We start from the raw sequence: 23,867 nt of genomic DNA, 5'->3' as shown, positions 1-23,867 counted from the left end.
GTTTATGGTCAGGAGGGGATGGGCAAGTACAGGGATAAGTAACACAAGACAGACTGTGTTTAAACCACCCAGTGAAGTTACAACCAGAGGTGGTGGGAATGCAGTGGAAGAGGGGAGCAGAGAGCACCTGAGATGGGCTTGAGTTCAGAACGGGAAAAATAAAGGGCCCTCCAGGTTGAACAGCATGAGGTTCAGAGGCAGCATGTATATGGTTTATGGAGAACGGTTTGGCTGGTGAGTAGGTAGCTCTGGGAAGCAACACTTGGAAAAATTGGATTGAGTTAGCATATGGAAGGCTTAATGCCCTGCTAAGAAAACTATACTTAGGGCCGGGCACGGTGGCTCACGCCTGTAATCCCAGCACTTTGGGAGGCTGAGGCGGGCGGATCACAAGGTCAGGGGTTCGAGACCATCCTGCCTAACACGGTGAAACCCCATCTCTATTAAAAATACAAAAAAATTAGCCGGGCGTGGTGGCGGGCGCCTGTAGTCCCAGCTACTCCAGCTCCAGTCTCCAGCTGAGGCAGGAGAATGGTGTGAACCCGGCAGGCAGAGCTTGCAGTGAGCCAAGATCATGCCACTGCACTCCAGCCTGGGTGACAGAGCGAGACTCCGTCTCAAAAAAGAAAAAGAAAACTATACTTAGGCCAGGTATGGATTATGCTGGTAATCCCAACACTTTGGGAAGCCGAGGCAGGAGGATTGCTTGAGCCAAGAAGTTTGAGACCAGCCTGGGCAACATGATGAGACCCTGTGTCTACAAAAAATAGAAAAATTAGCCAGGTGTGGTGGCACATGCTTGTAGTCCCAACTGTTAGGGAGGCTGAGGTGGGAGGATCACTTGAATCTGGGAGGTAGAGGTTGCAGTGAGCCATGATTACACCACTTCACTTCAGCTGGGTGACAGAGTGAGACTCTGTCTCAAAAAAAAAAAAACAAAAACAAGAAAAGAAAACGAGACTTAAATGGGTAGATGCTGGGAAACTTGAAAAGTTTTGAGCAAGTAGTGACACGAACAGCTTTCAGAAAGTTAATTTGGCAGCTCAACTGTGGATGGCTAGGAGGAAAGAGTGAGGTGCACCTGTGTTTGCATCCGGCTCTGCCGCTTGATAGCTGCATTATTTACTTCAACAAACTACTCAAACACCGTATGTCACAGTTTGCTCATCTGTAAAACAGGGATAAATAATAAAGGGTTAAGTGGGGTAATCCAGATGAAGCCCTTCCGTGTAAGGTGTTAACAGTTGCTATTGCTGCCACTGCTGCTGCCAGAAGGATGAGGTTGAAGGTTATTTTGAGTGTCTGGCTAGAGGAAGTGCAGGTACTGAGCAGGATGGGGACTGGGAGATGACAGAGGAAGGAAAAAGTAGTAAAGACACTACAGCAATAGCATCTGTGGGTTTAAGTAGGTTGGGTATCAACTGTGGGCAGCTGGAGACTGAGATGAGAGTGTAAAGGGAGTGAGTCAGAGTGGGAGGTTTGAGGGGAGTTGAGATTTGAATCCGCTAATTTTAGACAGCGATAAAGTAGAGTGGAAGAGGAGCGAGGACCTGGTTGAGGTTTGAGAATGTGAATTTATAATGGAGCCTAAAGTGCTTTCTTTTTTTTTGCAGAAGAAAGGAGGGAGATGTGAATCTCGGGCCTGGCTGCTTGTGAGCCAGCCCGACAGGATGAGTATAAGGAACTTCAGGGCCAGGGGAGGGGTGCTAGTAGAGGAGGGGGCTTCACGGAAGCTGCTGGGGCAAGGTGGAGGCTGGAACCTGGGGGCTGAAGATCTTGATGAGGACAAAGTACTGGACCTGTGAACAGAAGAAAGGGAGTAACAGAGGTGGATGGGGCTCTTAGGATCCATGTACCCAGGAAGACTGACATTAAATGACCATTTTTTAAAAATCAACTTAATTGGCAAAGTCACAGTGGCTCCCACCCATAATCCCAGTACTGTGGGAGGCAGAGGCGGGAGGATCACTTGAGCCCAGGAGTTTAAGATCAGCTGGTTTTTTTGTTTGTTTGTTTGTTTGTTTTAAGAGACAGAGTTTTGCTCTGTTGCCCAAGCTAGAGTACAGTGGCATGATCTTGGCTCACTGCAACCTCTGCCTCCCAGGTTCAAGCGATTCTCCTGCCTCAGCCTCCTAAGTAGCTGGAATTAGAGGTGCTCACCACTATGCCTGGCTAATTTTTATATTTTTAGTAGAGATGAGTTTCACCATGTTGGCCAGGTTGGTCTTGAACTCGTGACCTCAAGTGATCCGCCCACCTCGGCTTCCCAAAGTGCTGGGACTATAGGTGTGAGCCACCACACCTGGCCAAGCCAACTTAATTTAGGTATAATTTACCCACTATAAAATACAACTGTTTTAAGTGCATAGTTTGACGTGTTTTGATAAATGTCTACGTCCCGTGTAACTAGTACCCCAATCAGAGATGAAACATTTTTATCACCCTCAAAAATTCCCCTCATGCCCGTTTGCAGTCAGTCCCGTATTTGTTGGGTCACCTGTATTTGGGTTAACAGTTTGGGCTATTGTAATAAAACTGCTGTGAACCTTCATGTGCAAGCCTAGGTGGGTACACATTTTCCTTGAACTGCCCTGGTTTTGATTTTGGCTCCACACCTTACTGACTGTTGGCTCTTGGGAAAGTTCCTTTTTGTGCCCTTTTATAAAATATATTGATAATGAATGTGTGCTCATAAGGTCATTGTGAATATCAGATGAGCATGTCTGCAGAGGTCATAGGACATTGCCTGGTCCATAGGCCATGAGCAGTCAATGGCCGTTGTGGGTCCCTTTTCCTGGGCCTGCAGGGGAGACGGCACATGGCGAGGAGCATGTTGTTTCATGGGACACAGCAACGGAAAGCCCCTGCACTTGGAGAAGAAGCCCCGGGTCTCCGTTTGGTGGAGTAAGCCCCCGTCTTAGTGTGAGTGTGGTGCTTTCACATAGCCTGTCTCTCATGAGCTTTGTGACAGAACAGAGAACTGCTGTGCCCAGAACATTCTAAGGGGAGATCTGGCTTCATGCTTTGTAAGCTGTAAGGAACCTTGTAAGTGTAAAGTATATTGCATAGTCTTGGGCCTGCTGATTGTTTAATAATAATGCTGCTATTTTTAATTAATTAATTTATTTATTTGAGACGGAGTCTCACTCTGTCGCCAGGCTGGAGTGCAGTGGCGTGATCTTGGCTCACTGCAACCTCCACCTCCTGGGTTCAAGCAATTCTCCTGCCTTAGCCTCCCAAGTAGCTGGGATTACAGGCGCGTGCCACCACGCCCAGCTAGTTTTTTTGTATATTTAGTAGAGATGGGGTTTCACCATGTTGGCCAGGATGGTCTCGATCTCCTGACCTCGTGATCTGCCCACCTCGGCCTCCCATAGTGCTGGGATTACAGGTGTGAGCCATCATGCCTGGCCAATGCTGCTGTTGTCTTAAAAGAAAAAATCATAGGGCGAGCACAGTGGCTCACACCTGTAATCCCAGCACTATGGGAGGCCGATGCAGGAGGATTGCATGAGCCTGGGAGTTCCAGACCAGCCTGGGCAACATAGCAAGACCCCATCTCTAAAAATTTTAAAAATTAGCCGGGTAACGTGGTACACATCAGCAGTCCTAGCTATTCAGAAGGCTGAGATGGGAGAATTGCTTGAGAGTTGCTTGAGCCCAGGAGTTGAGGCTGCAGTGAGCTATAATCAAGCCACTGCACTCCAGCCTGGGTGTCAGAAGAAAACCCTGTCTTTAAAAAAAAGAAAAAACACATTATAATATATGTATTAAGGGCTGTGTCCAAAAGGTGAGAGCAAACCACCCCAAACCCTGTTCACACTGAGTTTTCCCCATTTAAAAGGCCTTGCTGTGATTTTAACTGTGTGTGTGCGTGTGTGTGTGTGTGTGTGGTGTGTGTGGGTGGGTGGGTGTGTGTGTGTGTGTGTGTGTCTCGGGAGCCCCTCCCCACTGAGCGCAGTGCCAACGCCCCTCAGTCTGCAAGTGCTCCTGAGGGATTGGGGAGGGCCTGGAGTTTCTGGCTGTCCTTGGAAAGTTGATTTAATAAGGGTTCCAGGAAAACCAGCCTCCCTCCCCTCTCCTTCCCTCCTTTGGTTTGGGATCTTACAGATTGTTTCAGATCAGGCTTTGAGAGTGGTGAGGGAGTTGTTTGGAAAGACTGAAGCCAGTTTCAGATGATAAGCACCAACATTCTGAGCTTGCAGAGGGTGCATTTGTCTGTCTTTTGCAATAAGTCAAGTCTTGGTGGGGAAAGCCAGTGAGTGAGTGCAACACTGCGGGCAGTTGGGGTGGGGGTCCTGCCCCCTTTTCGGCAGTACTGTGGGTTAAACACCCCAGTGCTCAGAAAACCTGCAGCTCATAAGTGATTTAATGGGCTGAGTTTTACAGCTCCTCCCACCCACCCAGATTTGAAGGAGTCTGGTGGCTTGTTAGAGGGGGGAGAGGTTGTGCTTAATGGAAAAACCGCACGTTTCCATTCTGGCCTCAAGCCCCCTGGATGCCCTGTGTGCACCACAAAGTGGGGCTTTGTCTCTGTGTTTTGCAGAAACCTGCACCTATGGGGAAGAGGCTGTCCATGGTGCCAGAGCCGTTGCCTAGCCTCAAATCATAGGGCCCTTGCAGGTCCTCCATCCCTGGGCATCTCCAGCTGCCTTTGGCCCAAATGGGTGTGCATTTCAGCCTGGCTGCAGGGAGAGTCTCAAATAGGTACTACAGGTTCGGTAGTGGGACACCCTCTGTTCCGCTATCAGACCTCTAGTCTAGCATCTACACTGGACTGTAGTCCTGTGTCCCAAGGCTGCCTTGGTACACAAGCAGGACCCTCCCCTACTCACACCCCATCTCCAGCATAATTTCTTATGATGAAAAGAACTTGTTTGCTTCTCATTCACCCTGGATGGTAAGAGGAGTTTCTTCATCCCCTGCCAGAAGGCGAGTGAAATTCCATGGAGCAAAAGGTGTTGTCAGATGACCCACTTGAGAACAAGGGTGGAGGATTTAGGCCTCTAGAAATCTGCCAGGTGCTAAGCTCATAACAGGTTTCCCCAGAGGATCAGCTCTGTCCCACTTCCCCTGGAGAGGTGGCTCCAGTGCCTGGAAGGGGTGTTTGCAAGTGTTCAGAGCTGGAGAGGGAGGACCCAGCCCTCGGCCTGTGAGAGAATGTGAGGACGCTCACGTGGCCCTCTTGACCAAGCTGGGGCGAGCGCAGCAAAGCCACTCCGAGGCTGTGTTCTTGGCTCCGGTTCTGCATTGCTACACCATTAGCTTCACTGATTTTCCACTCTGGCTCTGCCAGGCCCGCTCCCTGAAGTCAGGGAGGAGGAATTTCTCAGGGAAGAACAAATGGCTGTCCAGAGATCTTGCTGCCAGTGGGGGAAGGGAGGGATCCCAAACAAAGACTCTGTCAGGGTTTCCATCACCTGGTTCCTGTGACTACCTGGAGTCGGGTCAGCAGGAACTGGAGAGACAGTATCAGGGATTCTTTGGGAGCCTGTTGCCCCAGCACGGAGGGGTGTTTGCTCCTGGCCAGGAAGAAGCAGTGAGTGATGGCTTGTGTCTGGGCGGTGATGGATGGCCCTGGGAGAAGTGAGTCCTGGGGAGTCATTATCCGGGAGGGCGAGGTCTGGGGTCAGAGAGCCCGACCAGCAGCTGGCCCTGTTTTCACAATGCCTCATTCCTCCGGGGCCACTGGGGGCTCCAGCTCACCCTGTAGACACCACCTTTGCCTCTTTCTTCCTTCCCTGAGGCTTGGAAATGAGACAACTGTTTCCCTGTTGACCGGGGAAGTCCAGCTGCTCTCATTCTCCTGGGCTCCTGAACGGGGCAGCCCAGGCCTTTCTCCTGGGCCTGGCTCTTTGACCAACTTGCAGGCAATCCCTTCTCCCCACCCACCATACTCCCCAGCCCCACTGCACCCTAAATAAGCTGAAAGCTAACTGCCCTACCTGGATCTGAAGGGCCTGGGCTAAATCCCAAACTGTTTCCTCCTAGGAGAAGCCTGCTGGAGTCTGGGCCACTTCTGACCTTGGGGTTTGCTCTGACTTACAGCTGGTGGCAGCCAAGTAGCAGGGCCAGTTGCCCGAACCCCTCCTCCCTGCTAATGGGCCTGTTGCCTCTTAGTATTGCCAGTGTGGCACCAAGAGACATTGAACTTCTACCCTCAGAGTTCCCTCTCTTCTCCTGTCTCTTGGCTCACAACAGTTCTTGCCTTTCCACTTGCCAAACAGGTATCTACTGCCTTCATGTAAAGCATTTGTGCCCTGCAAAATAGGGGCTGGGGTGAGGGCTCCGTGTAGTTGGTTTCGGGCACTGAGAAAGATCCACCCTGGCAGAGCTTGAAACTCCACGCCCTCTCCTCGTTCACATGCTGTGGCGTGGCTGAGCCTCCCGGGATGGATTGTGTAAAAGGAGGAGGATGGTGGGGCGGAGGCTGTGCCATTTGTGTTCCCAGGCCCTGGACATGGAGACACATGGAGCCTGAAGTGGGTGAGAGGGTCAAGGACTTTGCAAAGAGTGGACTTAGCGGTTACGAGGTTGGACAGGGAAAGAGGTCAGAAACAGCGACACTGAGGTTTCTAAGAGTAACATTGAATTCAGAGCTTAGCCCTTCCTCACTTTTCTCTAGGATCAAAACCTAGCCTCTAGCTAATGGTCCATTCATTCACTGATTTTATTTCACTCATTCATTTATTCATTCATCTAGTCAAGCAAGTCTCTTCCTTTTTCCATAAATACAATGTATACTTTATACCTTGTTTTATCCTGGTCCCTTAGCTGGAAATATCTGTTCTTGTCCTTTTCTTCCTCTTCACTTTTTATAATTCCTGCTCAAATCTTAGTTTAAAGTTTAGCTTGGGTTTAGATTAAAGCTTAACCTAAGGGCCACCTCCCTTTTGAAGCCTTCCCCTATCTCCAAATTAATTACCCCATTTTTTCTTTTCTTCTTTTTTCTTTTTTTTCTCCTGAGACAGTCTCACTCTGTTGCCCAGGCTAGAGTGCAGTGGAGTGATCATGGCTCACTGCAGCCTCGACTTCCTGGGATCAAGCGATCCTCTGGCCTCAGCCTCCTAAAGTGTTGGGATTATAGGCATGAGCCACCATGCCCTTTTGAGATGTAGTCTCGCTTAGTCATCCAGGCTAGGGTGCAGTGGCGCGATCTCGGCTCACTGCAACCTCTGTCTCCCAGGTGCTAGCGATTCTTCTGCCTCAGCCTCCCGAGAAGCTGGGATTACAGGCACCCACCACCATGCCCAGCTAATTTTTGTATTTTTTGTAGAGACAGGTTTTCGCCATGTTGGCCAGTCTGGTCTTGAACTCCTGACTTCAAGTGATCCACCCGCCTCAGCCTCCCAAAGTGCTGGGATTACAGGCGTGAGCCACCACACCTGGCCTCTTTTTAACTTTCATTCTAACACTTAGTTTACTCTGCCTCACATTATGTGGAGTTTTTAATAGATGTCTGTTTACTCCACTAGAGCAAAGTTCTGTATAGTCAGCAAGTATATCTTTATCACTCTTTTAAAAATATTAGTGTTTAGGCCGGGCGCAGTGGCTCACTCCTGTAGTCCCAGCACTGGCCAGCATGGTGAAACCCTGTCTCTACTAAAAATACAAAAATTAGCCAGGTGTGGTGGCATGCACCTATAATCCCATCTACTCAGGAGGCTGAAGCAGGAGAATCACTTGATCCCGGGAGGCGGAAGTTGCAGTGAGCCAAGATCGCACCACTTCACTCCAGCCTGGGCAAAAGAGTGAAACTCTGTCTCAAAAAAAAAAAAAAATTGGTGTTTTGATAGATAATCTGGGTTCATCTTTCAAAATTCAGAAAATACAGACCTGTAAAGAGGAAAAGGAAAACTCCTATAATTCCATCATTCAAAAGCAATCACTGTTAACTAAATTTGTTGTTTTAGACTTTTTTCTTGCATTTATGTAAACCTGACTTTTCAGAATTAGGATTTATACTGTATACGATGTTTTGTGACTGATATCAGCATTTAGAGCCATACAGAGAATGTTTTTCATTATGCTTAAGAACTACAGAATGTTCCATTGTGTGGGTGTACAAAATTGATCCAGTTCTCTACATTTGGGCATTTAGGTTATTTTCGATAGTTTGATTTTATCGCTATTACATCACTATACCAAATATCCCCCAAAAGATTATACCAGTAAATGTCTTTTAAAATATAATAATAAATACCAGCCAGGTGCAGTTGCTCACACCTGTAATCCCAGCACTTTGGGAGGCCGAGGCAGGCAGATCACTTAAGGTCAGGAGTTTGAGACCAGCCTTGGTAACATGGTGAAACCCTTATTTACTAAAAATACAAAAATTAGCCGGTCATGGTGGCGGCCACCTGTAGTCCCAGCTACTCAGGAGGCTGAGGCAGGAGAATAGCTTGAACCCGGGAGGTGGAGGTTGCAGTGAGTTGAGATTGCACCACTGCACTCCATCCTGGGCGACAGAGCAAGGCTCTGTCTCAAAAGTAATAATAATAATAATAAATATCATCTCCACACTCTGCATGCTTGACATTTTCCCATTTTTACAATGATTCCATAGACATAAGTTTTATGACCATAATCAGATGAGTAAACTGAGGTTTGAGGGGTTAAGTAACCTGTCTTAAGTTTATATAGTGGGTGAGGGGTGGAACTAGGATTTAAACTCAGGTGGTTCTGCTATAGTATTTTTTTTCCATTGTATTACACTATTTTTCTATATCAAATTGGGTTTCGCCACAAAATCCAGGTGGACCAACTTCTGAATGTAAACATTGCTGGCTCAGTCCCCTTTGTCTCACAGGAGTCAGGCATCCCCTCCCTCTGTCAGGTTTGTGTGTGTGTGTGTGTGTGTGTGTGTGTGTGTTTGCTTGCAGTAATGTCTCCTGTGGCATTCTGTAGAGAGGTTACACATCAGTCACAAGTCTGTGAGCTGCCTTAATGAACAAGGTTCCCTAGCCTAGAATAATCAATGGAACAAAATCCCCATGGACGCTGCCATTTCCACTGTTGCCAGAGACCTAACTGGAGAAGGTTCCCAAGGTGTCAGATCCGACACCTGAGTTTTCTTTATAGGTCACGGTTAGCCTAGAATGTGTGGTATGGGTATTGCCTGGACGCATAAACTAGATTGCTTCTAATATGGATGTGGTCCAACAATCTCTGATGAATGGAAGTAAACATATCGAAAGCTTCAGAGGCTGGGGCATTAACATTTTTTTGAGGCTACTAGTGTATTTTTTAAATAATGAAGAAGGGCCAGGCACAGTGGCTCACATCTGTAATCCCAGCACTTTGGGAGGCCGAGGTGGGCAGATAGAGTGAGCTCAGAAGACCAGCTTGAGCAACATGGCATAAACCCCATCTCTACAAAAAATACAAAAAATTACCTGGGCGTGGTGGTGGGCGCCTGTAATCCCAGCTACTCGGGAGGCTAAGGTAGAAGGATCACCTAGGCCTGGTGTGGTGGGTCACACCTGTAATCCTAGCACTTTTGGAGGCCGAGGCAGGCTGATTGCCTGAGCTCAGGAGTTCGAGACCAGCCTGGGCAACACGGTGAAACCCCGTTTCTACTAAAATACAAAAAACTAGCCGGGTGTGGTGGCAGGCGCCTGTAATCCCAAGTACTCAGGAGGCTGAGTCAGGAAAATCCCATGAACCAGGGAGTCAGAGGTTGCAATGAGCCGAGATTGTGCCGCTGCACTCCGGCCTGGCTGCATAGCAAGACTTCCTCTTTAAAAAAAAAACAAGGTGGGAGAGGGCTGGGTCAGTTTGCCTTGGAGGCATGGGGGAGGAGAAGGATGTGAACAGGGAAGTGATCTAAGAGCTTCCCTAGGAAAGAAGGACACCCTTTTCCTGGAATGCTCTCCTGCTCTGCCACAGCTTTCAGTCAATTATCACTGCCTTTAGAGTGCTGATCAGCACTGCAGTCCTTCAGAAGTGTCCTTCTGCTCCTCTGGTGTCAAACTCCAGAGTTTACTTTTGGAATTAAGTTTTATTTTCCTTAGGTTTTAGGAAGCAGCTTTTGAACCTTAGAAGAGTCAGGTTCCTTTACTAACTACTGAATGAAGTTAGGCATTCAGAACTTGGATAGTCATGATTTGAAGTGTCACTTGCGGCCGGGCACAGTGGCTCACCTGTAATCACAGCGTTTTGGGAGGTTGAGGCGGGCAGATCACCTGAGGTCAGGAGTTCAAGCCCAGCCTGGCCAACATAGTGTCTCTACTAAAAATGTTAACAACGACAAAAAAATTAGCCGGGCGTGGTGGCAGGTGCCTGTAATCCCAGCTACTCTGGAGGCTGAGACAGGAGAATCACTTGAATCCAGGAGGCGGAGGTTGCAGTGAGCCAAGATTGCACCACTGCACTCCAGCCTGGGCAACAGAGTGAGACTCCGTTCCCCAAAAAATGAAATGTCAATTTCATTGAGACTGTATGAATGCCTGACATGCACTTGAAAGTGATGTTTATTTTATAATTTTAGCCCTTCTTCACTACCCCAAACTCCCAGTGCATTTAAAAAATTTATTGGCCTAGCCGTTCTCATGGGGTAATATATCATGACCATCAAAAGATGACACTAAAGTGAATCCTCCATATATAGCTGGGCTTTCTGCCAGCCTTAGATTCTGGAGAAGCACCCCAGGCCAGGGAGAAGGGGTGAAGAGGAGAAGCATTTATTGAAGGTGCTGGTGGCCGGAGCCCTGAGTCCAACACAGAATCGTTTTTTCTGAAGGACAGTTCAATTGAGGGCTCTTCACTTCCCTCACATCAGAGGGAGCTTTGTGCTGACGATGGGCACGGAAAGGGATGTCAGTAAGCGATGCCCCTCTGTCATCTCACAAGACCCAGCTGAAACAGGACCTTGGTTAGGGCTGGGACAGGGTCAGTCAGCCTTCTCATTTTACACTGGAGGAAGCTGAGGCTTGAGAGGGGAGGTGACTTGCCTGAGGTCACACAGTAAGTGATCAGCTGTCATCTGGGTGATTTCTTCAGGTACTCTCTCTGGCTGGACCCAGCCAGTGACTACCTGTGGCTCAAGCTGAGTTTGGGACTAAATGGTTTTACAAGGACCTCAAAGTGTACTCTTTCTCTTCTAGTAGAACATGGGGAATACTGACTTTGCTGAGACTAAGGGCTCTTTTCCCAGGATTGTTCTAGATCTCCAGATCATTGGAACCGTGAGCATAGATACTAGGCTTTAGCTTCCTGGTTACCACAGAGCCACACACTCTCAGGTAGAAAAATCCCTAAACTGGCTGGGCACAGTGGCTCATGCCAGTAATCCGAGCACTTTTGGAGGCCCAGGCAGGTGGATCACCTGATGTCAGGAGTTCAAGACCAGCCTGGCCAACATGGTAAAACCCTGTCTCTACAAAAAAAAAAAAAAAAAAAAAAATTAGCCAGGCGTGGTGGCACGTGCCTATACTCCTAGCTGCTTGCTAGCTGCTTGGGGGGCTGAGGTGGGGGGATCACTTGAGCCAGAGAGGTGGAGGCTGCAGTGAGCTGAAATCATACCACTGTTCTTTAGCCTGGGCTACAGAATGAGACCCTGTCTCAAAGAAAAAAAAAAAATACAAACCCGAACCATGTTTTTAATTTCTTAAAACTGAGAGTACTAAATGCTCAACGTTCATGTTGTGTGCATAAAAGTGAGACTGAAGGATGAATGTGTGGTGTATGGATAGATGGGATGTGAATGAAGCAGGCTCTGGGTCCAAGCTCTCCTGGAAATTTGTGGAACAGACCAGTGGTCCCAGATTTTTAGATTTCATAGGCCAGTAAAATTTCCCTCCAAATTTTTGGAACCAACAAAGGATCATCAACTTTTTTGCCAAATAAGAACGTTTTTAATAAACTAATGGCTGCCTACTACCATTACCACCTGATTCTTTTTTTTTTTTTTTTTTTTTTTGAGACAGTTTTGTTCTTGTTGCCCAGGCTGGAGTGCAATGGTGCGATCTCAGCTCACTGCAAACTCCACCTCCTGAGTTCAAGCAGTTCTCCTGCCTCAGCCTCCCGAGTAGGTGGGATTACAGGCATTCGCCACCATACCTGGCTCATTTTGTATTTTTAGCAGACACGGGGTTTCTCCATGTTGGTCAGGCTGGTCTTGAACTCCTAACCTCATGTGATCTGCCCACTTCAGCCTCCCAAAGTGCTGGGTTTACAGGCGTGAGCCACTGAGCCCAGCGCCATCTAATTCTTTTGTTGTGGTAAAATATATGTAACATAAAATTAACCATTTTAACTATTTTTATTTTTTTTAAGTTAATTGATTATGTAATGTTTTTGAGACAGGGTCTCACTTTGTCACCCAGGCTGGAGTGCAGTGTTGCTATCTCAGCTCACTGCAGCCTCAACCTCCCGGGCTCAAGAGATCCTCCCGCCTCAGCCTCCCAAGTAGCTGGGACTACAGGTGCACGCTACCATGCCTGGCTAATTTTGTTCTTTTTTTTTTTTTTTTTTTTTTTTTTGTAGAGATGAGGTCTCACTTTGCTGCTCAGGCTGGTCTCTAACTCCTGGACTCAAGCAATCCTCTCACCTCAGCCTCCCGAAGTATTGGAGTTAGAGGTGTGAGCCACTGTGCCCGGCCAATTTTTAAATTTGTAATTGACGCATAATGGTTATGTATAATCATCGGGTACGGTATGATGTTTTGATCCACGCACACATTATGTAACGACCAAATTGCTGTATTGTATCCATCACTTTAAATATTTATCATTTCTTTGTGGTGCATTGTCACCATTTTTAAGTGTACAGTTCTGTAGCATTAAGTTTATTCACGCTGTGTAGCCATCACCACCATCCATTTCACCTTCCCTGACACCCTACCTGTTCAACGCTAACTCCCTCTTCTCCCCTCTTCCAGCCCTTTGGTAACCACTATTCTACACCTTTTCATTTTCAGAGGATGTTTTATTGTCTTTAATCTCATCGTGTAAAACCATAAGCGAATTTCTTTACGGTGGAGAAAAAGTAACTTTATGAAGCCCATTCCTTTCTCCACTCTGGAGAGGCCGTGACCCAGCCCCACCATTGCAGGAATGAGACGGGATTGCGGGGATATGGCAGGCACTTGGGGTGCTGAGAGTCCAGGTGAACTGTGAGCTCAGGCACCCATGGCAGGCTTGGGGGACCAGAAGACACATTCTGAAACAGCTGAAGCCTCTACTAATTCATCAGCAAGTTTAGGGAGCGGCAACTTTTCCCTGCCCAGCTGCTGGCATTTCCTTCCCCATACAATTTCTGCTGAGTTTGGGGGAGGGGAGGTTGTTCGAGAGGCCCCGGCTGGGAGAGGTGGGGGGAGGGCAATACATTCTTTTCCTTAAGGAACCTGACCGAACTTTAAGGTCAGAGCTCAGTGGAGAGTGGGAGCTGCAGGGTTACCTCTTTGCCGTTGATTCATCTCTCCACCCTCCCCCACTCTTAATGATCTTTCCATTACAGAACCCAGACCAGGAAGTGCATGACAGGTCGCAGCTGCAGACACATGGCTGGGAGGCCTGGGCTCTGGGCCAGTGGTGGGAGAGTCTGAGCTCCCCTCCAGCAGTGGGACCCCTACACACACACACAAACACACACACACACACACACACACACCACTTTAACAACTTGGTGGAAGATGTTCTTACTTATGCACTGTCACAGGTGATGACGAGTTGGACTTTGCTTTGAGTTTAGGCTGTGATTTATATTATAATAAAAGCAGGAGAAGATTCCCCCCGCCCAACCTGAGTGCTTAGATCCCCCCAACTTACGGTCCACCTAAGTGGTCCTTACCAGATCCTGGGAGCTTTCTATTATCGTGCAGATGCCCCAACTTCTTTTCCCGAAATAGGACCCACCCAATATGGCCTTAGAAGCTTCCCAAGGTATCCGGGGCAGTTGCTAGTCACAGTCTTAATGTCTCCGAAATAGTATGTTTTCCTCTCTATGTTACTATTAAAATGTCAGGCCCAAAACATGTTTCTGGGTGGAGGTCTAGGTGCAACAGCACAGCCTTTGCAAACACAGATAGACTTGGGTTCAAGTCATAATGGATGAGTTGAACCTCTTTCATTTTTCAGTCTTCATTGGGGATGGCTCTTTCCATTTGCAAGTTGTTCAGGAAATGTTAATTGACCCTAAACTGTGTCCTAGGGGGCAGTTATCACACAGGAGTTTCTGTCTCCACCGCCAGCTGTGTCCTTGGCTTCCTTCCCTGAATCTGCCAAGGCTGGATTCTGGTGCCAAATGTGAAATGGTGACACAAACTTCTAGGAACTGTGAGCTTGGACGGCCCTCCCCCATAGCCGCAGGGCATCTACCTTTGCTCTTCTTGGATGAGTGAATGAACTTCCCTCTTTCCAGAGCAATGCTTTCTTCCTGTTTAGATAGGAGGGAGAGAAGCAAAGTGTATTGGGAATAGGTTGAGCGAAAGAGTGTAGTAAGAGTTTTCTGTACAGCTCTGTCCTTAATGTATCAGTAAACAATAGGGTGAGAACTTTTGTTGGGGAGAGAGGAAGGAGGGAAATTTCTTTTAAGACAACCCTTGGGTGCATTCCTTTGTTAATCACTTAATTACAGTCCTTCTCCCAGTGAGGTAGTGAACTCCCCATTGTGAGAGGTAGGGAGGAGGTGGGGGACACTGGTGCTGATTGGAGAAAGGTGGCAAAATCCCTAGGGGAAAAAAGTACAGATTTGAAGGAGGCATCAGATGAACCCGTGCATAGAAGTTTGAGCCCCAAACTCATTTCTCAGGCTGCGTTATCCTTTATGACACCCAGAGTCCCTCTGTCTTTTAAGATCCACACACAACTCTCCAGGCCAATAGCTCTTTCCGCCTAGGATTCCCAAGTGGAATTCTACACGTGTCTTGCTGCCCAGCTCGGGGGGATCTGTTTTTGGGGGGTCTCGGGGCGGGTGCAGGGTCCTGGCTGTGGCTTTGGCTAGTGCAGGCGGCTCGGCACTAAATTACAGTGACGAGGTGGGACACACAAAAGGCCGAAATCTTTTTTTAATAAAAACAAAACAAAACTCTGGGCCCCAAGCCCCTGGGCTGCTGAATGGCCATGGCTTCCTGTCAGGATTAGCCGGGCTGCCTGGGCCTGTGTGCTCGGCCTTTCTCCTCAGGAAATACCTTTAGTAAGCCCCGGTGGGGTCCCCATGGCAACGCGCGGGGGGACCTGCTGGCAGAGGCCATTCAGCCCGCCATTGTCCCCCGGCCCCTTTGTTGTGAGCTTTATTGCCGGCCCTCTGGCAAACACAGCAGTTTGCACCGTTTTGTCAGGCTGAATGTGGAGTTTTTACATTTTAATGGGCTCTTCTGGCAGTGGCCCATTTGCATGCAAAATGTCCCTTCTTACTCTTTTCACTTTCTTCAATTTAAAAAAAAAAAAAAGCCCTTCTCCAAATCCCCTGGGTCGGGGGGCTGATGGACGCCACTGGCCCTGGGTGTCAGGCCCTGCTAATTGATTTGGTGCTCCCGGCTCTCCTTCCACACATACCTGTGCACCCCATTTTTGCAGCTCTCCTTCTATTTGGGGACTCCGAGAGTTGAGAGAAACACATTTTTGGGGCTCCCTCCACCCAAACCCTTGTAGGATGGCAGCTGTGACCCGGGATTTCGGTGAGATGCTTCTGCACTCTGGCCGGGTCCTGCCAGCCGAAGGTAAGTTTTCAGTTCCATTTCAAAGCCAAAATAACGTAATAAAAAAACCTCTGCAGAGGGCCCCCGGAGCCCCGCTGCGCTGTTCTGTGCTCCTTTTAAGTTGCTTTCAAAGCCACCCTGAGTTCCTCCCCCACCCACAATTGCCCCCTCATTTATCTCTGGGGAGTTTATACCAAGACTGTAAACATTCCTGGACCACCAGTTTCCCCCATGTTGCTGAGGAGTTTAGCCTTTCTCTCCTAATTTTCTTAACCCAGAAATCAAAAAGATGGAATAGGAATGATAGAAATTGCTACCCTGAGACATCATGCTAATGGAGAATACCTGGATTTTGTTGGGGGCCAGTTATCCAAGCCCTGAGCCCTTTGGAGTGTAGAACATAGAGTAGGTAATACAAATACCTACCGTCAGCCCAGCACCCCAGCAACGTGAGTAAGTGCAAGACACAGGCATGAACATTTTCAGCTCTAGGGGAAGGTACATTCATGTTAGGGAGAGGTGGAGAATGCAGTTTGGCCAGTCTCAGAAGAGTGAGTTTTATCACTCACTTTAGGAAAGTGATGGAGATGATTGCTTGTTGGAGAGAGAAGGAGAAAGGCATTTAGGGGAAGAAAAGGAAAATCAAAGGAGCAGTGAGGATATTGGCTCCACTGGGGAGGTGGAACTGGGGTAGTGGCTGAAGCAGGGGTGGGAGAGGAGGTGGTTGAGAGGCTCCAGACCAGCTGGGGCTGTCATGGAGTGTTGGGGGTCTGGAGCAGTCAGGACTTGAAAGCCAGGACCCTTGTGAGCCCTATGCAGTCCTGAGGATGTGGCCTAAGGGGGAGGGCGGACCAGCTCTTTTGCCTCATGTTCTTAATCTTCTCAGTGGGTCATCAGGGGTCATCAGCTGTAAGCTGTAATCAATGGTGAGGGGCTCGAGAAGAGAAGGTGTCAGGTGACTGCTGGGGATCGAGCTGAGGACAGGGGAGGCAGGGTGCTGTCTCCTGTGGCCCAGGCAGAGCGGCACAGACCTGGAGTGGGCCACCCCTCATCACCCCACGTGCTGTGACAGTGCTAGCTGGACTGAGCCCTGGAAGAGAACCTGGACACAGTGGAGGGGCCAGGACCCAGCAGATGCAGCCTCTAGAGCTTGTCCCTGTTTTGTGACTTTGGGAGCCATTTTTCCGTGTTTAAACGGGAAGGAGCACAAGTCACCTGGACATGAGGAAGCAGGCCCTATGAAATATTAAGTGCAATGCCAAAATGGGGCATTGTTACTGGTCTTGAGTCTGCCGCAATCACAATGAACACCTCCCCCATTTTCTCACCTGCCACATTTGGACAGCCGAGCCTGCTGGACTCACAGGGGCAGGAGAGTGCATTTTATAATTAAAAGCACTCAACTGTAAGGTAATGATTGATACGAGCTATGGGCTTGAGGAAATGAGGGAAGGAGGGGAGGATAAGGCCAAAGCAACCAACTTCAGAATCTCACGGGAGGAGGTAGGATGCAGGGGGTGCCACTAGACAGAATCAAAGGGCTGAACCAGAAGGGCTTCCTCACCTGGGGAAGTCAAGACACTGTGAAGATTGAGGCTACCTTGCAAAGCGGTAAAGCTGGACTCTGGATGTATGTGGATTCTGGGGAACCAGGCTACCTGTGTTTGAGTCCCAGCTCTGCCACTTAACAACCTAGCTGGGCCATCTCGGACTAATCCCAAACCTTTCTGTGTCCCAGTTTCCACCTCTGACAATAATAATTCCTTTTTTTTTTTTTTGTCCCGAGATGGAGTCTGGGTCTGTTGCCCAGGCTGGAGTGCAGTGGCGTGATTTCGGTTCACTGCAACCTCCGCCTCCCAGGTTCAAGTGATTCTCCTGCCTCAGCCTCCTCAGTAGCTGGGATTACAGGCATGCACCACCACGCCTGGCTAATTTTTTGTATTTTTAGTAGAAATAGGGTTTCTACTGCTCAGATGTTTATAGATCCCTTAGATAATATATGGGAAGACACATGGTAAATTGCAAAGTGCTATGCAAATATGTTGTTATTCTTCACTGGGTTCCTGTTAAGTTGTGGGGTTTGGGGATGGATAACTTCCAGACCAGAGTGGCTGCTGTGGGACCAGGCTGGTGAAGTGGTATTTCAAAATACATTTTCAGGTGTGTTTGTCCATGTGGCATGAATGCCCTGCATTCATAGTCTCTGCAGAGAGGTATGTTCCCTGGGCTGTCTTTGGTGGCTCTGTTCTATCCCTCAACTTACAAATTGAAATCATTATTTGTTACTGTTTTCTCCCATGAACCTTCTGTTCCTGGCCAGCCGTACAGCCTGGCCTCATCTCCCACTGCCCCTCAGACCAGGGTACAGCCATGCCTGTAAGCACTTCATTCTCTTCTGTTCCCCCCAGACATTTCACTTCTCATCTAAATCCTCTCTTCTCCGTCATTTTGTCCAACCTCTGCTCTCACTGCTGATGCTTTCTTTATGTTTCATGACGTCAGAGCCTGTGCTAGACCTGCCTGTACTTGGTCCTGACATTCTCCATTTGTCTCATGTTGCAATATAAAATCTTCATCCATATTAAGGTGGTGTGCAAATCTTAGCACCCCTGTTAGAGCAAGACATATGCCTTCTGGGCCTTTGTTTCACCCATTTCTCCTTGCACAGTGACAAGGGCTCCCAGAGTCACCTAATGGTAGCTATGTTGAAGAAAGTTCCCTGACTCCTCCTTGGATTTTTGAGAACTGGGGTCTCATCTTATAAGAATAGCAAGGTTTGTATGGGTTTGGGCCTCTCGTGGTTCCATTCCCTCACCTTTTATAGAGCCCATGACTGGTGGAAGAGACAGATTTAGAATCAAGAATTGGGAGGCCGAGATGGATGGATCACTTAAGGTCAGGAGTTCAAGACCAGCCTGGCCAACATGGCAAAACTCCATCTCTACTAAAAATACAAAATTAGCCGGGCATGGTGGCGCTTGTCTGTAGTCCCAGCTACTCAGGGGACTGAGGCACGAGAATCACTTGAACCTGGGAGGCGGAAGTTGCAGTGAGCCAAGATCCCAGAACTGCCTTCTAAATGACTGTGGGAGATTTTTGTCCAGTCCTGCTAGAAGCAAAATGCTGTACCTGCTGGCTTGTTGGGAGTACAATCCTGCAGTATTTGGGGGGAAAGTAGGAAGGGAAGAGGGACTCAGTAGGGCCTCATTATCATTAATCGTGTTCCTGAACTTGAAAGCACCATGGGAAAATCCCCTCCCACCCCTGCCTCTGTCCTTTCTAGCTGCTTCCTTGAGGATTATCAAAAAGTGTGGGTCTCTGGTGGGCTCCCAATTCCTTCTTAGGGGATAGAGACACCTTAGAGAAGCAGGGTAGGTTTGATATATGAATCCCTGTCACTCGCACTAAAAGGAGCACTGGTTGCAGCCTGCACAAATTCCCAAGGTCCACCCACCAGCTGCTTTGACCCAGGAACCTGCGTGGTAATGAGATCAGCAGCCTGAGTTCTCTAACGATGTTCAAGGCAAACCCTAACCCTGACCTTCCCACTCCTGTTGATGAGAACGGTGACTCCATTCTGTTGGCATCAAAGCATAAGGCACCTTTTTTTTCACAATGCACTTTTGTTGTTGTTGTTGTTGAGACAGGGTCTCTGTTGCCCAGGCTGGAGTGCAGTGGCAAGATTATAGCTCCTGCAGCCTTGAGCTCCTGGGCTCAAGGGATCCTCCCTTCTCTGCCTCCCAAGTGCCTGGGGACTACAGGCATGCACCACTATGCCTGGCTAATTTTTTTATTTTTTGCAGAGACAGGGTCTCACTATGTTTCCAGGGCTGGTTTTGAACTCCTGGCCTCAAGCAATCCTCCCACCTTGGCCTCCCAAAGGGCTGGGATTACAGGCATGAGCCACTGCACCCAGTCCACAATGCACTGTTAACACATGGCACCTAGAGCCTGTAATAGTGAACAGCCAATCTTTTTCAGCCTCAGGCTAGGTCACCAGGGAATCCAGATACCAGATGCCCTCCAGCCTCCATTCCCCACCTCATCTCTCAGGAAACAGATGCATAAAGCAAGTGTTTTGGTGCTGCTTCCCTCACAGCATCCCCATTGTGCATTTTGAGGACAACCTTTGTATCTGATTCCAATTAATCAGGTTCTCCAAGAGTTGGAATGTTGGTTTCAAGTGACTGAACAATAAAGTGGCTTTCTTTTCTTCATCTTTCTTGGCCAGTCCAATGAAAGTGTCAGGTAGCTTTTCTCTTGCTAATAGACACCTAACGACACCCTGGCCTGTTGGTCTTGACCAGAGAAAGGCCAGCTCAGGGCAGCTGGAGCTGAAGAGGCAAGGGTCTTTCTAATGAGGACGTAAGTGAGGGACACTGGAAAGACCAAAAGAGAATGGAAAGTACTGACATGGTAGTTGCAGGGTGCTAGTGAGCAGTCATGCCCCCAAATCAGCCACCTTACATAGAACTCCCCAAGGTCAGGGCCACTGGACGGGGTTGTGACGCGGTCAAGCAGGGCCCAGAAAGCATACAAGCAGTTGATTCCATCTCCTCCTATAAGTAAGTGGCATCATCCCTGCTTTGTAAACAGAGAACCTGACACACACCAAGAGCACTCCTAGCCATGGAAAAAAGCTGCTAGAACCCAAGGTTAGGCTGATTTTTGGTTCCTCTGAAAATTAGCTTTTGCCAGATGCTAAATTCAGTTCTGGACCTATTAAGTAGTCTCTGGGTTTTTGACATTGTTAGGCACTGTGGGAAAATTATAACAGGTACGTCTATGCTGAGTTGCTTGCTAATTCCTAGGAGAGACTTGGACATTTTGGACAATTAAGAAGCAATACAGGCCAGGCACGGTGGCACACGTCTGTAATCCCAGCACTTTGGGAGGCCGAGGCGGGTGGATCATCTTAGGTCAGGAGTTCGAGACCAGCCTGACCAACATGGTGAAACCCCATCTCTATTAAAAATACAAAATTAGCTGGGCATGGTGGCACATGCCTGTAATAATCCCAGCTACTCGGGAGGCTGAGGCAGGAGAATTGCTTGAACCGGGGAGGCAAAGGTTGCAGTGATCCGAGATCACGCCATTGCACTCCAGCCTGGGCAACAAGAGTGAAATTCTGTCTCAAAAAAACAAACAAAAAAAGAAGCAATACAGCTCTTTGAGAAAGATGCAGTCATAAGTGGTGCAGAGTTGCAGTCCGCCCACTCCTGCTCCTCACTCATCGCTGTTCCGAACAAGTCAGCCAGGAAGCCGTACTGCAGCCATGGCTTTTAAAGATACCAAAAAACACCTGTGAAGCTGGAGGTGACCATTCACCAAATTCGAATCCCTCTAATGAGCCGCAGCGTAAAATCCCTGGAGAAGGTGTGTGCTGACTTGATTCAGAGGAGGAAAGGAAAAGAATGTCAAGGTGAAGGGACCGGTTTGAACGCCTGCCAAGACTTTGAGAATCACTGTAAGAAAATCTCCTTGTGGTGAAGATTCAGAGACATGGGATCGTTTCCAGATGAGAATCCGCAAGCTACCCACTGACTTGCACAGTCCTTCTGAGATTGTTAAGCAGTTGACTTCCATCAGTGTTGAGCCAGGAATTGAGGTGGAAGTCACCATTGGAGATGCTCAAAGTCAACTATTTTAATAAATTGATTAGCAGTTGTTATATTAAAAAAAAAAAAAAGCAGCAGCAGCAATATGGGTTGAGCACAGCAGCTCACGCCTGTAATCCCAACACTTTGGGAGGTCAAGGTGGGTGGGTTGCTTGAGTCTAGGAGTTCAAGACCAGCCTGGGCAACATGTTGAAATTTTAACTTATTTTTTAAAAAAGAAAGAAACATTATACCCAATGTCTATCAATTGATGACTGCAATGTGGTATGTCTACACAATTGAATATTATTAGGTCATTAAAAGGAACAAAGTGCTGATTCTATGCTATAACATGGAGGAAGTTTGAACATATGCTAAGTGAAGGAAGCCAGTCACAAAAGATCACATATTGTATGATTCCATTGATATGAAATATCTAGAATAGCCAAATCCATAGACAGAAAGCAAATTAGTGGTTGCTTAGACTGGGGATAGGGGATGGAGGAGTGAGTACTATGGGTCAGGCATTTTTTGAGGGGCGAGGGATGGTAAAAATATTCTAAAGTGAGATTGTGGTGAATGATTGCACAACTCTGAATATACAAAAACCATTAAATGGATGAATATTACAGCATGTGAATTACCTGTCTACTGTTTAAAAAAAATAGAAACAATACAAAATGGAATGTCATTGAGTGTGAATTTGTGTGGTTCAGACGGTAACTGTTTTACAGAAAATTAGAGATGAGACATTGGTATAAACAAGGCTTCCTAGTTTCTTGTTTTGTTTTAAGACAGGGTCTGGCTGGGTGCAGTGGCTCACACTGTAATCCCAGCATTTGCTAACTGAAGATGCAAGGACCGAGGCGGGCGGATCACTTGAGGTCTGGAGTTCAAGGACAGCCTGGCTAACATGGTGAAACCCCATCTCTACTAAAATGCAAAAATAAGTCAGCCATTGTGGCATATGCCTGTAGTCCCAGCTACTCCAGAGGCTGAAGTGGGGAAATGGCTTGAACCTGGGAGGCAGAGGTTGCAGCAAGCCAAGATTGTGCCACTGCACTCCAGCCTGGGCAACAAAGCAACTCTGTCTTAAAAAAAAAAAAAAAAAAAGAAGGGTCTTAGTCATCCCGTCCAGTGGCATGATCATAGCTCACCGTAGCCTCCAACTCCTGGGCTCAAGCAATCCTGTCTCAGCCCACTGAGTAGCTGGGACTACAGGCATGTGCCACCAAGTCTGGCTAATTTTTAAATTTTTTTGTAGAGACGAGGTCTCACTATGTTGCCTAGGCTGGTCTTGAACTCCTGGGCTCAAGTGAGCCTCCTGCCTCAGCCTCCCCATGTGCGGGGATTGCAGGCATAAGCCACTGCACCCAGCCCCTGGATGTTTTGGATGGTGGCCTTTGAGTAGTTTGGGGCAGGAGGACTCTGGAGTGGCACTGATAGTCCTCAGGAGGGAGTAAGCTTTGCCATGCCAGGGAGGATGCAGCCGTGGCTGAAAGCATCTCAACTGGGGGGTTGGGGGGCATGGTGGGGAGGGACAGCCCCTCGTAGAGAGAATGGGGCTGGGTGGAGAGAGTGGAAGCCGATTGCAGGGAGTCTTGCAGGTGAGGCAGGGATGTGGATTTTATTCTGTACACAGGGTAGATTTTGATCGGGAAAATAATGACAAGCACATGACAGCTTGGAAGCGGGAGTCTGAGCTGCAGCCCCAGGGAGGCCATTTAAAAGATTATCCAGGCTGGGCGCTGTGGCTCATGCCAGCACTTTGAGAGGCCGAGGCAGGCAGATCACGAGGTCAGGAGTTTTAGACCAGCCTGACCAACATTCCCCGTCTCTACTAAAAATACAAAAATTAGCTGGGCGTGGTGGCGCATGCCTGTAATCCCAGCAACTCGGGAGGCTGAGGCAGGAGAATCACTTGAACCCGGGAGGCAGAGGTTGCAGTGAGCCGAGATCGCAGCACTTCACTCCAGCCTGGGCGAAAGAGCAAAACTCCATCTCAAAAAAAAAAAAACAAAAAAAAAAACAACTGTCCCAAGATGGTTCCGGTAAAGGGATAGGACAGAGCATACCTGAGCCACGTTTGGAAGGGAACCGGGGTCTAAGCTTGCATCAGGAGGAAAGCGAGCTGGTTCTTGAGGCTTTTAGAGATCACATATAGTGGAGTTTTGTTTGCACATTCTGGTTGGGACGGGCAGGAAGTTACGGATCCAAGCTGGTATCAGCTAGAGCGGGTCTCACCAGGGTCAGTTTTCCTTTGCTGCTTTCTCTTGGGGGGAAATAAATGCCTGGGGGTTCTCTTTGCTACATTTTTGTCTTTGGGAGCTGCTTTTTTCTCTGGGACAGGCTGCAATAGGTCTTGTGATGCCAGAGGGTAAGAATTCAAGTTTACTCTTGACCAACGGGTTGCACAGATCACAAGCTGCAAAATATTTAATCACTGAGGTCATTTGAGGGAAATGAGATTCGATCAATAGAAGTGTCTGCTCTGTTCCTTAAGAGTCGAGTCTAAACTGCTTTTCTCCTACCTTCGTTTGGCAAAACCACAGACCATTAAAAATGTAAAGAATAACTTTTTCTAAGGCCCACAAAAGCTTATTTTTAATATGTTGTGTGGTCTACTCACC

At 48.1% G+C, this 23,867-nt stretch overlaps 1 protein-coding gene and 1 pseudogene across 22 annotated transcripts in view; both read left to right on the top strand.

The window, feature by feature from the left end:
* Nucleotides 1-23,867, top strand: part of FGFR1 (fibroblast growth factor receptor 1) — a 56,286-nt gene that overhangs the window by 12,183 nt on the left and 20,236 nt on the right. The window contains exon 1 of one of the 22 annotated variants that reach the window (XM_054561000.2): nucleotides 15,595-15,661. Within the exon in view, the coding sequence (XP_054416975.1) occupies nucleotides 15,595-15,661 (67 nt within the window). 22 annotated transcript variants of the gene reach the window in all.
* On the top strand, nucleotides 15,646-22,757 carry LOC129060957 (small ribosomal subunit protein uS10-like; annotated as a pseudogene).

The sequence above is a fragment of the Pongo abelii genome, chromosome 7 (genome assembly GCF_028885655.2).
Source record: "Pongo abelii isolate AG06213 chromosome 7, NHGRI_mPonAbe1-v2.0_pri, whole genome shotgun sequence".
Taxonomy (NCBI): domain Eukaryota; kingdom Metazoa; phylum Chordata; class Mammalia; order Primates; family Hominidae; genus Pongo; species Pongo abelii.
The sequence above is the reverse complement of the archived record's forward strand: the minus strand, read 5'-3'. Positions and strand labels throughout refer to the sequence as shown.